Source organism: Leiobunum rupestre, chromosome 7 (assembly GCF_980474605.1).
Source record: "Leiobunum rupestre chromosome 7, qqLeiRupe1.1.hap1, whole genome shotgun sequence".
In the NCBI taxonomy this organism is placed as follows: Eukaryota; Metazoa; Arthropoda; class Arachnida; order Opiliones; family Sclerosomatidae; genus Leiobunum; species Leiobunum rupestre.
In genome coordinates, this window is record NC_143390.1 from 29021208 (window position 1) to 29034590 (window position 13383).

Consider the following 13383-nt stretch of genomic DNA (forward strand, 5'->3'; position numbering starts at 1 on the left):
CGAGAGGGGCTTCTCTCCAAACTCGATCTTTAACTAAGATTAATATTATTGGCCGCCAAGTTGCTGAGGACACTCGTCGATTGGATTTAAACCAAGCGAGCGTCTTTGTTTACCCCTATCCAAAGATCGAGCCGTTTTAAAATAAGCCCTGTGAGCTAAATTAGCCCCAATATACTTATAGTGATTTTACTAAAGGAAAATTTACGCGTTATTGCGTATTCAAAAATGTAAGGGCCCTAGTAAGGGCTTTTTAATAATGGTTGTTGAAATCATTGAGTTGGGAATATAGTACTTCTAGAGCCACAATTTATATCTGCTGCGGCTGGGGTCTTGAGGAATACTTTCTTGAAATGATGTACGAACCAAAACATACTTTCTGGAAATCATGTACGAACCGAAACATACATCATTAGTCGGTGGCGTCGTCTATCGTTCAAAGAAAATATAATTTAAATGTCGTCTGCTTATACTCGTTTCACTCTAGTGGTAGATAGCGCCACTGGCTTAAATTATTACCACAACTAACTTGCGGTAGATGACGCCACCGACTAATAATAACTTTTAAATTTTCGATCTATGGTTCTATTTTAAAATGGTTAAAAAGATTTGTGATAAAAAAGAACTGCTACTTCATGGAATTTAGAAATATTTACTTTGATTAAAATATTGGGAACTTTCGGACCGTGGTCCTTCGTCAGACGCTACATAGATAATGATTATAATTTTCCATTTTACGTTTTCCGAAGACAACATTACCCCAGGTGTTTATTTGTTTTAACAATATTAACTTTTTAATTTAAATATATATTATTTAATTTAATAATAACTGTTTCGGTTCTTACGTGATTTCAAGAAAGTGCCATCAAATACAAATTATGGCTCTAGAAGTACTATATTCCTAACTCAATGGTAGAAACTAAATAAAAAAAACGTCTGCTTCTACTTTTTTAACGTAACTAGCGCCAATCACCCCTAACCTCTGTTTAATCTGGTGGCAGAAATGTGAAATTCGTTGATCTACCCAAAGAAGATTAATCTTCTTTGATTTACCATAAATACGAAAGTTCATACTCTATTATTAATGTCGATTTTTTGGTGCTTAGTTCGTAATTATAAATTAACTCTTTTATTTGGCAAATTTATTTTAAAATAAGTTCCCTCTTTTTAATATTAAAGTATGTCGAGCGTGTCAGCTAAAACAAAATTGGGCGACTGAGTAAATTGCCTCTGAAGTTTTTACATTTATTTCTTTAGAGGGAGGTGGACCAAAAGCAGACGATTTTCCGGAGTGGATTTGTCGCGAGGGGGAGTGTCGATCGACAAGGTTCGTTTTAAATGAGTTGCTAGCGTGCGGACCCTCCCTCTCACGACAACTTATTTCGCTTTCTACCCGTAACGTCTATTGCGCGATTAGATAAAAATAGGAAATTATTCTAGAATCGCCCCAATAACAAAACAGAGAAAGTTTCTCTCTTTAAAATCATAAGTCAATAATTATGTTCCGTAAGTGTGTCACTTGGTCGAAATAATTACTGATAGCTACTGGTTGCGTGACGTGAAATTGACGTCATTCCCAAATTGATCAGCGCCTCTAGCGAGAACCATACGCAACTTAAAAAAATTAATTATCACGTACTGTTTCTACAGCTTGCAAAGAGCACGTATTAGGGCTAATGACACAGTCTCAAGTTCACAAAAAAATATAAAACTACTCTCATTAAAAGGCTTAGACCAACAAATAAGGGACGGTATACACTCAACGAGGAGCGATTTTAACTTAGAACTGTGGTGGCGACATTCGGCAACTTATCTACTCAAGCAAAACTACTTGATAAATCTTCAAGAACTCAGAGCTGATCACGTGACACGAAAGTATATCTATTTAAAATCTCCGCCCCCAGAGGTCACGTTACCATTTGGAAACGTGAATTTAACATTGAATGCGCCATCTCCAGTGCCGGATTAATGACTAGGCCTATGGGCCCCCACCAGTGGCGTAGCCAGAAATTCGCCAAGGGGGGGCGGTCGAAGTGTGTGAATGTTAAGAGGGGGGTTGAGAAGGGGGTGGAAATTTAGTACAGTCAAAGGTAGGCCCAAGGGGAGGGTCTGGACCCGGAAACCCCCCCTTGTCTACGCCACTGGCCCCACCACTGATGAAATCAATGGGTTTTTCACTGATTCGGTTTAAGAGAAAAACATATAAGGCTTGTTGCTTATTATTTGAAAAATAATTATTCTTGTGACATAAGCTCAGCTTCGGGACACGCGAGTTTTGCGTTTCAGTATTGGCCATCTCTTATTATCTGGAAGATAATAAACTGACACACTTACGCTATACATATTTATTAACTTTTGCTCGAACGCAACGCGAAATTAACCTTCTAGAATAAAACCATTTGATAAAACGTATATAACTTTAAAACAAAACTATAATCGAGCTGTGTGATTGAAGAGTGTACACAAACTTTCCGCTTTTTTTTCGAACGCGTGTATTTTTGTCAAGTTGAAACGGTGTCCCTTTTTACGTATTTTATAGCTGGCGTGGAAAGAACGCCAACCAACGCTTGACAGTTTAAAAGCGACCTCTCTTGGTCTATTTTTGTTTCACTTTCGATAAATACATCTTTTACTCGCTGGGATGTATCGTAACACCAATTTACGGTTTACACACAACGGCGCAAATTAATTTATTTTGGCTGGTTGCCTCCGCAACTGAGAGATCTCCGACACTTTTCCTCCGAGAGCGAGTCAAGAAACTCATTACCGAATATTTTTTCGGAAAACTCCGCTCGTAAAAACATCTCCCCTCTCCTCTCCTTTAAAATTTTCTTCGCGTCTTCTCATCATCTCTATTTCTATACATCTTTTCTTCAATTTCCTCTGGAATTTAACTTGTTCGAGCATACTTATTTATATAAAAAAAAAGATTTAGTAGAATTTTACCACTAAAAACTAACCCTAGTTTTGGATTAGTTGATAGCGTATTTAAAGGTAAGAGAGGAGGTAAAGTGGTCATTCGTTTCGTATTAGGTAAGGTTCGACTCGTCCGAAGTAGTCTGTGATAGGAAATAGGAAAAAAAAAACCTTTGTGTAAAGATTTTTGGGAAAAGGTTTGTCAAGCAAATATTTGAACTACACTGGCATGATCTAAGGCTCATTCTTCGTATGGGCGAACAAAAAACGAAAGAAGAAAGAAAGGCCGAATGGTTCATTTCCACTTTTGCGGGGTCATAGGGGTTAAGAGTTATAAGCCTACATAAAAGGTTAAGCCTAGGCCCACTAATAGAAACCTAGTTTGTTTGCCGGAGAAATCTAAAAAAAGAGAGAGACGGAACCTTCATTAGACTAAAAGCTTTTAGCGGTAATACTCTCTTCCTTCTTCGCTTCTCTTCGGCGAATTTTCCGGTAATGTATAGTTCCCAAGTTAGATTACAGATGGAGCCACGTTCTCGAGTAGTTCAGCACCTCGAGCGGTACTATACGAAAATGTCGGCCTAAAAACGCTCCTTCGGTTCTCGGTCGCCTCCAGTTATATAAATAGAAACTGCAGTTTCTCGGTAATAGGGTTTTTCTTCCGAAATATTCTTCCGTTCTCTGGAAACTTTTCACTTTTTGAAAAGTTTGCCTACATTAAATGGAGTACTCAAATTCTCGCGGAAAGTGTATTGAGGCAAACGCCCTCCGGCTAACTTCCAAAAATTGTTTGCCTCGTGTATTTTAAAACACTTATAGTTCGCCGTTACCTTTAGAAAACAAGCCAATTTTTAGGAAAATGATACTTGTCTATTTATAAACATTTAAAGTTAAACAGTTCTGGGATGAATCTTCATTTAAAATTCTTTCTGTGGTTTCGTTTGCGTTAGCTTATGTTTAAAAGGAACGTAACTACTAACGGGGATAAAAATTTAAAAATATAGCCACCCTAAAGCCCCATTTTCATGCTCGCTGTCGATTTCTACCCGCTACCAGCGAGCATGAAAATGGGGCTTTAGAATGTTATTTAGTAAAATACTTGAGAAACTTGAAGTGGGAGACTTTTTTTTTAGAATTGGCGCTCGTTTCGAGTTTTTTACCCCAAATTGTTTGCTTGGCTATTATTTTATTATAGGCTTCGTGTGTGGTCTCAATTGGGCGGTTTATCTTTGAAATTTTCTTCATACATACCTTTGAAAACAAATAGAGTTTATCCGCCGTAGAAAGTGGCTTCTCCACAGAACTTGTTTATTGATCATTTCCAAGGTTTTAAAAAATCGTGCATGCACCAGGATAATTTCTAACTTATTGTAGAAAACAAGACCACATTATTTTGCTTTAAAGGGCCACACCGGCGTTTGCAACATCGGAGTGAAATTTTGTAGCTCCTCCTCTTCCGTATCATAATCTGGTGATCAGTGGCGTAACTAGGAACTACGCCCCCCCCCCCGCGAAAAACGACTTGGGGCCCTTTTAAATTCCACCGATTTTAATCATAAACGTTTGGGGGCCCCTTAGTTCTTGCCCCCCCCCCGCACCGCGGGGTCTGCGGGGGCGCTATTTACGCCACTGCTGGTGATAGCAGATCCGGTTAGTCAAATAGGTGAAATAATAATGTCCAGGGGGGCTGAAAAGAAGGTAGTCACGTGACTTTGTGGAAAACTGCAGAGCATCTATGGTGGTTTAAATTTTAATCGATTAATCTAAATTATCTAATTATTATTATTTAAAACATCTTGTAATAAAAAGGTAGAAGTTAATTAGCTGTCTGCAGTATCTTTCTTTACCTTCAAACGGCCAACTATGAACACGAGATACGGAATCGAAGTTGACTGGTATAGTCACGTGTTTTTTGTTTTCCCATTTTAACCAGTTGGTTAAGACCAAATTTACTTTATAGCTTCGCCTAATGACCGAAACGAGTCTAGGTGGCGTAACGGCGCTAGCTTCTCCAAGATAGCGCCTATGATCTGGCGTCTGTTACAGCCAAATTAAAAATTCATAAGAACGGTTTTTTCTTAAATAAACGATAATTCTATAATATTGTTCCATAACTTTGTCACTTTGGGGAAAATTTTAATTTAATTGAGAGCTAGTAACGGATTGACGTCATCACAAGAAGAAAATCTCCCCCTAGCGAGACGCTGTCAAAGGCTACGTGTGACGCGTTAGCGAGCGGACGCAAAACTGTGACGAAGACCGTAATGGAGTCTGTCTTGTGCATGTCACACTATGTAACAATATAATGCACTTAGGATAAACTTATCAAAATATAAGCAAACGATGTAAAAATTATATGGAAAGGCAATTATCATTATTTATATTTGTCAAATTTTACGAACAACGATGAGGAAAAACTAATAGCGTCTGCTTTAGCCGCTACCTATCTAGGTTTCAATGGCGAAACAAAGGGGGCGTAGCGATAGTTTTCGGTCACGAATACTTCTGGAAGTCAAACGCCGATTTTAGTCATTTTACCATGAAATTTCTTCAGAACAGCTATCCTCTCCAAAGTGCATCTTCTCAACGTAGCCCTCGACAACTAGCGTCGCCTTTTGAAAAAATATAGCAAACGCTGAATTTTGGATACTACAGAGTTTGTAGACCATTATACTGACCGGATAATAAGTCGGATATTGTACTCAATTCCGGTTCATTCCCTGTGGCCTTTTAGCAGATAAATTCTGGCTATCAGACGACAAAATTCAATTTACTCCTTTACACAGGCTCCTTTTCAGAAGGAGTAAAGAGAGTAGCCCTAATACTCCTGAACAAGCGAATAGTTTATGGGGAAGAGTAACTCTCATATTCTTTGCCGTAACAGGCGAATAAAATGTTTTAGGGTAAAAAGAGTACACTTTTAGTCCGATAACAGGTGAAAAGAAACCACCTAGAAAAGTGGTGGTTTTATTTGGGTCCGGAAAGCAGCCCATATCTTGGGAACACATATTTTAACATTTTAATTTGCCGTTCCTTTAACAAAGCTAGTTAATTAATCCACGGTAGCGGCTTAGAAAGTAAACAATGTTTAACAAACTGCATCATCTCGGTCGAAACGAAACTGCGGAAAACTCGATAGTTCGTCGCGCTGTTAAGGGCTTTAGTTTATGTATCGCAGTGCGATATAAGATGGGAATCGAAATTGGCCTACTTCGACTCCCAATAGTATAAGGACGATAGGGAAACCACAACTAATTAATTTGGCCCTATCTCTCCTCTCTTTGTCGATGGGCTGCAGCCGGGGTATTTAGGGAAAGCGTTCTCGTCGCTCGCAGGCAACACGCGCTTGTTGCGGACCGGAGACGGAGAGCAAAATTGCCAGTGGAGGGCGGAGGGAACGGGGCCGGGAGATCGCAGGGAATACGTTGCGTCATTAACTATCCTATCTCGTCGAAAGTCCCTTCGGTGGGAAACAATGGCTCGGAGACTAGAAGGCCCCCGTTTTTTGTTGACATTACTGTCATCGAACGATGTAGATTGGATTTTGCCAAACTCGCAGCCTGGACTAGCGAAGTGTTTGACGCGTGCCCCCAGGGTGGTGACGGATAAAAATTGAGCCCCGTTTGAGTTTCCCGCTGGAGATTAACGTTTCCCGGGCGGATAAATAAGCGGAGGCCTGTAAAGGGCGGCAACGTTCGAAGTTTCTGTAAATTTCTAAACTCCCATCATCGCGACATCTTTTCCAACCTCCCAAAATAAACTCTCTTTACAAGTTTTACGTTCTAACCCAAATAATTTATTTTTAGTAATGATGAAAGTATTGTGACTTATTTAATTGGAATCGAGTTCGTTATTTTGGTTACGATCGTTGGAGTATTTGAATTTGGCGCCGTTATCGAGAGCCGTATACCCTGTATCAAAATGTTTACGTACGTTCGAAACGATATAGCCCCGCGGCTTCTTGTAATTTTTGGTTTGGTTTTCCTGGTTTGCGCCGAAGAAACTCGACAGCGACACTTGACTTTTAGGCCACCATAAAAGGTTTTGGCACACGTGAAAACGATAATAAGAATTATTGCGAAACGTAAATGCCACTTTCCTCTGGAGAACAAAAAAAAGAGGCTGTTTACCGCGCATGCCCGGGAAGCCAGCCGCTTGCATCATTACGTTGTAAAGCGAAAAGGTGACGTCATTTTGTTTTGAAGAAAGAGCAAGAGTCTATTTGAAGGACGTCGTTTTCCAAAGCGTTTTCCTTTAAAAATTAGAATTAATATTTAACTTAGAGAGTGTCGTTTAATACCGTATTAAGTATAGTAAAAATTGCTACATAGGTATATCTAGGTCATTTAGTTATTCTTGTTTAATAAGTTTTTATATTAATAATAGCTTTACCATTTAGGCTAATTTTTCCTTTGTTCAATTTATCGGACACCGTACCTACTTACCGCTTGGATGGTTCGTATATTTTTAGAATAACGTGTGAGCACCGGACTAATATTTGCCGCAGCCATTAAGCCTAACCAGTAACCGCCTCTCCCTATTAATATAGGATATGATAGTGTATCATAGACCTCGTCAGAAGAACTAAAAGTTGTAGCCCATATATTCTGAAGTCTCCGAGAGAAACTTGTTTTTGAACTTGTGCCAATGCCAGATATTACGTAAACATCTGATTGTCAAGCGTGAGCAGTGTTTATCTCGATTTAAGAGAGTAGCAGTGCTAGTGATGAGCCTGATCAAGTCAGCTTATTGATAAGGGTTCTGCCCGAGATATCATGAAGAAGTATATTGCCTGGGATGTATTCCATTTGTCGTTGATTTTAAGTTTGCTTCGTCTATATCCGGAGCTTTATAGAAGTTCTTCTTTACATAACCTAGAACCTTTAACACGTGAAGAAATATTAGGGCCCAGTTCAGCCTATACCCAAACAAATTTTCATCATAACCTTAATAATCGTTTGCACGGATATATCCACCCTAAAAACTTTGATGATTCGATCGCTAGGACTTTGTTCATTAATGACCTTAATTCCTTGATCAATCGACCCAACTGGGAAAGCAATCCACCCCAGAACAATATCTTCGCTTATATTTTAACAAACGGCAGTAGTGACATATCAGGAAGAAATCAAACTCAAGAAGAAGAAAACAGTGACTCTGATCTAACTCAAGAAGACATGGATCTCATAGAGATTTTGTGGAAACAGGACATTGATCTGGGTATTTCCAGAGATGTGTATGATGGTTCCTGGAGCGCTGATAATCAGAAAAATCAAGACACAGTATACAAAGACAGCGCTCTTACGAAAAAAAGTGAAAGTGAAGCTGTCAATGAGACTGAAATCTTCCCCAATCCTTGGGATGGTATTTCTTACAGAATTGATTCTGAAACTGGGGAACATATTATTTTGGAAACAAACAGCAACAATACGGCTCCAACTCTCCAAGAAGTGCCCAGTGATGATTTTGATATATCTTTGGAAGAAGCCTTCAATTTATTTGAAAATGATATTGACTTGAGTTTACCCGAGTCCAAGGGTGTAAAAGACGAAGTAAGTGATGTAACAGAGGTAACATATGGTCAGGTTGCAAACAACCACGATGCTTATCAGCAACCAATTCCCGCACCAATATTGAATGAATATTTGGATGTGATTCCATCAAGCACAGTCTCAACCCTTCCTTCTACCATTGACCGTTACAACATAAGTGATTCAAATCAACCTCTTCTTGAACAACTTCAAGAAATTTCTAACTTGGCACTAGAAGCACGTGCTTTTAACACAACTAGTGCTAACAACAATTGGACTCTTCCTCCTTTGGTTGATAATGCGTACAGCTTGAATGATAATGTGACTCCAATGGCCATGGGAGCATCGAACATGAACTATTCAGATGCCTTGTTACGCAACAGTACTTTACCGATACCGTTAGAAGACCAAACAAACGCAAATGACTTGATAGACGAGTTTCTTCTCTCGCTCATGACCAACGAAACTGCTTCGAACAATCCTCTCCCCTCATTGACAGAATTTGATGATATTCCAGGTAAATTAGTTTTTACAATATAATTTTAATATTATATTAATTATTTACTTATAATTTTTGCAGACAATTTTTTGCAAGATAACTTCACTTCTGATAATGACTTCTTGGCTTCCTTATTAAATGAAGACGTGATGGATCTTATGAATCAGAATGTTTCAGCTTCAGCTTCATTTTCAAACGAGGACAATAAAGATGCTGCATTAGCTGCGCAAATTCAAGCTTCAAATGATTCCGCCGTATCTTGCATGGGTTCGGAAAATGAGTGGCACGATGATGCTATTTCTTATCAAAGAGTTGAGAAGAATTGGAATGAAAGGGGCAGTGATAGTAGTAATGGAACGTCATCAGCCTCTTCCGTTAGTGGTTCTGGTATTGATAATAGTATGGAGACTGACGGAGCCTCATACCGTGTAAAGAAATATTCGAGTGGTAATTTATTTGACTTATTGGTTACAGGGTTGGCTGATTTAATTTCAATGGAGGAATAGAAAATGGCAAAAAATAGGTTTTTAAGAATTTAAATGCCTAGAAAATCTGAGCTAACTAAAATATTAAATAAAAATTAAATTTAATTAAGATTTCATTTAATTCAAGATTTTCTAACTGATAAAAGTAAAATAACCGCTAATTATACAGGAAAAAATCAATAAAATCAAAAAGATTCTATTTCAATCAAAAAATTGATTGATTTGATTTTTATAAAAAAAATTAAAAAAGTACCAACCCTGATTTGTTACGCTTACGCATTTATTTAATTGGTTTGTTTTCAAATTTAGATTCTAATGCAAATGGCTATAGTAGTGACAGTGGTTGTGATAAAAGTAGCTATCTTCATCAACGCTACAACGTTTCCCCCAATTCATTAGTTGGTTCATCTAGAAGATTTGGTGACCTTCCAACTAATTCGCATCAAAAATCAGCTTCAGGGTCAACAAGACCTTTCAATTCTTTTTTGCACAATCATACATACCCAAAAGATATTTTCAAGTAATTCTTTATTATATCATCAAGATTGTATTTATTTATACTTAGGGATAATGAATATGTTGAGGCAATTAGGACTGTTCACGAACTAGAGTCGAGACAAGCCAAGCTATCAAAAAGCTCGCTCAGCTCGGCTCGTGAACAGTCCTAGAAACAATCTTCAGTATTTCTCCCAATCTAACTCAAGTCTGACAGTATGTCATTCCCTTAAAAGTCAAAACAAATCTGATCAGTATCTCATTGATTCCTTAAAACTTATGTCTTCCAATGCATTGAAACATGCGGGTGACATGTAAAATAAGACCATTTCGTTGGCTATGGATAATGTCAACATATATTTTATCCCTAAATATAAATATGCCTAAATACATTCTTGACATCATTGTAAGTAAAAATGAATTGTTGTTATTTATTAAGCTTGATAGTTGATACTGATTAAATTATTAATTTTTGTATTATAGGGATGAGGAATCAAATGATGCCCCTTTTGACAGAGACAAGAGAGATGAGGACAGTCAAAAAGCGCATAAGCACTCAATGAGAACTGAGGAAGAAAGAGAAAGCTACTACAGTAGTCGAGATGAAAAACGTGCCAGGGAATTAAATTTGCCCCTAACTACTAAAGAGATCACGACTCTGCCTATTGATGAATTCAACGAAAGACTGACCAAATACGAGCTGACTGACGAACAGCTAACTCTGATACGAGATATTCGACGCAGAGGCAAAAATAAAATAGCCGCTCAGAATTGCCGTAAACGGAAAATGGACCAGATTTTTGAGCTTCAGCAAACTTTGGAAGAGCTTGAGGCTGAAAGGCAAAAATTAAGTGACGAACAATCCCTAATAAGCCGTCGAAGAGACTTATACCTAACAAAATATCATAAACTGTACAAGTTTATTTGCGACATGGGCCCCAACCCTGGCCCTCCAGATCCCCCTGGTTATTTCCCTAATAGACATACGCGGGAATTGAGACCTTCGTCTGAAATTCCTATCATTAATAATTCCACCAGATATAATAACCATGAAAATTCCGGAGAGAGCAATGGGCATGGAGGTGCCAGAGTTAAAAGAAAAGCTCACAAAAAATGATCATTTCTAATGGTTATTGAGGAAATTTAGTTAAATATCAAAGCTAATGGAAAGCTTTATTTTATTTTTTTCACTTTTCAAGATTTGAGCTTTTAATCATCTTTCCAGCTATTTTGGCTTGGATATACTGGTGTTGGAAATTAATTCTACCCCTGATTAGTGGAAATATTTAACATTTGTTAACCTTAATGATACTGGTAATATATTTAGACAGAGTGCCGCTGCCAGTATATGACGCTATTACGTCACTTCTCAAAATTCTTACAGTTGAACACAATTCTTTATTTGTTACCACAATTAAGTCTAGAAGTAGACTTGTCTAATTCTCGAATCTGTTTTATTTTTATAAATTTCCAACTAAGTCCCCCTGGCCTATTAATTACACAAGTTCACTGGCGCTATATGAAATAAATATTGGCTTGGTGCCACGCACTTTTCAATGTCAGTTGAAAGTCTCTTTAAAATAAACTGCCATCAACATTGAATTACAATTACTTACAGTTTTGTGAAATATTTTTTTTCTAAATGTTTTGCACCATTTTACAAAAGTACTTAAAATGTAGTTTCAAGTGTAATCTTTATTTTTCAATTATTTAACTACTAAAGGGTTTGAATTGACACTTTGTGATAAATTTGAAAAACGTTAGTTCAACTAAATTCATTATCACTATTTTTATACTGCAGTTCCATTCATAACTTAACAGAAAATAGTGAGTATAATAATTAGAATTGTCATAATTGTTGATTTTTATTTCGGTTTCTGGCAAGCAGAGAGTATATTTTTTTGTTTAATATGTAATCTCTTGAGTGGGGAAATATAACTATGGAAGACGTTTATGAAATTTGTGCCATTTGTCACTTAATACAAATTTTTAAAGAATTGATGTAAGCAAGCCTACTCGTCAATGTCACCTAGGAGCAACAAACACAGCTCCTAGATGTCACAACCAAAATTTAATTAAAGGCGTCACCAAGCAGCCTTGGAAATAACGGTGGTCAGGTGGTCAAAGACCAGTTTATTAATTGCTCAGACCAGTTTATTAATTCAAAATTTTGGGCATCACTGGTCACCAGTCTTGGAAATAAGGAATTTTTTAAAACTAGTCCTTAGGATTAGTGACCCTATTGTCTACAAAAATAAACTGGTCCTTAGGACCAGTGACCCTTACCATGATTTTTTTCAATTGGTCCCATTGTAAATTATTTTTTATGGAACGTGAAATGTGGATAGGTCTAGACTCTAGAAATAATACAAATGTTTATAATTCAAGAAGGCGCGAATCGTGAATCGTGCCGCATGGTGTTTTCAGGACCGTAGCTAGGGCTGGGCAGCCGGGGTGGCCGCCCCGGGCGCCGTGCGCGCGATAGGGTATAGGGGCGTCAAATTTGGTCCATATTATTATATTAGGGGCGCCAAAATTGCAGCTCGCCCCTGACGCCATTTTCTCTAGCTACGGCCCTGGGTGTTTTACTTCATTATTCATTGTAACTTAATACCACTACTAAAGGATGCTGGTAACTTCGTAAGCCCTTCATCTCAAGTGTGACGTTTATTGTGTTAGAAAGAAAAAAGTAGGAGTAGAAATTGGAAGAAAGCTTTAATTTTTAAACTGGTCCCGCCTCAATGCCCATAAAAAAAAATTGAATTATTAAACTGGTCCTACGGACCAGTGAGCCCCAGTATTTTAATTAAAAAACTGGTCCAAGCAATTAATAAACTGGTTTTGGACCAGTGGACGTGTGTTATTTCCAAGACTGCTGGTCACCGTGTCCAGTTTATTAATTCTAAATAATACCAAAAAAATAGAAGGTGACCAGTTTAATAATTCGAAATAATATCAAAAAATAGGAGATGAGCAGTTTATTAGTACAAGGTTTCTATCAATTTTTATTTCCCTATCCACCGGATTTCTATGTACCGCGTCCGCGACTCCGCGTACTACCGCATTCCTCGAACGAGTCGAACTGGCCTCAAACCATCAATCCTCTAGTCTCGCTTTCCTCCCGAGTACGGTAGGCTACGTGTGGTAACGGAACGGGGACTCGGGAACTACGGGAATTTAAGAGGGTGTTGTAGGCTTCGACAGTAGTCTTAGGTGAGATAGTACTAGGATTTTCTATGCCTTTTTTTAAGCTTATAAAATGACATTAGAACATTTGATGTGAGACCAGTTTAATAATTCATAAGCTAAGGGGTCACTGGTCACAAAGACCAATTTAATATTTCATAATCTAGGGGGTCACTGGTCATAAGGACCAATTAAATAAAAAACCTTATTTCCAAGGCTGTCACCAAGATTCACCATGGAGAAAAGAAACCTCTTCTAGAAAAGTGATTGGCAG

General features: G+C 37.9%; 1 protein-coding gene and 1 long non-coding RNA gene across 3 annotated transcripts; one reads left to right on the forward strand and one right to left on the reverse strand.

Annotated features, from left to right (window-relative positions):
- Positions 1-5344: 5344 nt before the first annotated feature.
- LOC149935950 (uncharacterized) lies at positions 5345-7529 on the reverse strand. The gene is made up of 3 exons (XR_016482317.1): positions 7359-7529; positions 5592-7165; positions 5345-5525 (listed from the first exon to the last, which is right to left on the reverse strand). It is a non-coding gene; the product is annotated as an uncharacterized LOC149935950 (long non-coding RNA).
- LOC149935951 (endoplasmic reticulum membrane sensor NFE2L1-like) lies at positions 7107-11602 on the forward strand. 2 transcript variants are annotated; one of them, XM_090180910.1, is made up of 6 exons: positions 7107-7244; positions 7313-7392; positions 7463-8961; positions 9025-9390; positions 9738-9948; positions 10407-11602. In XM_090180910.1, exons 3-6 carry the CDS (start codon positions 7689-7691, stop codon positions 11038-11040), a joined length of 2484 nt encoding a protein of 827 aa, XP_090037036.1. In that variant the 5' UTR covers positions 7107-7244; positions 7313-7392; positions 7463-7688; the 3' UTR covers positions 11041-11602. The 2 variants fall into 2 exon arrangements, with proteins under 2 accessions (XP_090037036.1, XP_090037035.1); XM_090180909.1 differs by having other exon boundaries at positions 7313-7368.
- Positions 11603-13383: the final 1781 nt, after the last annotated feature.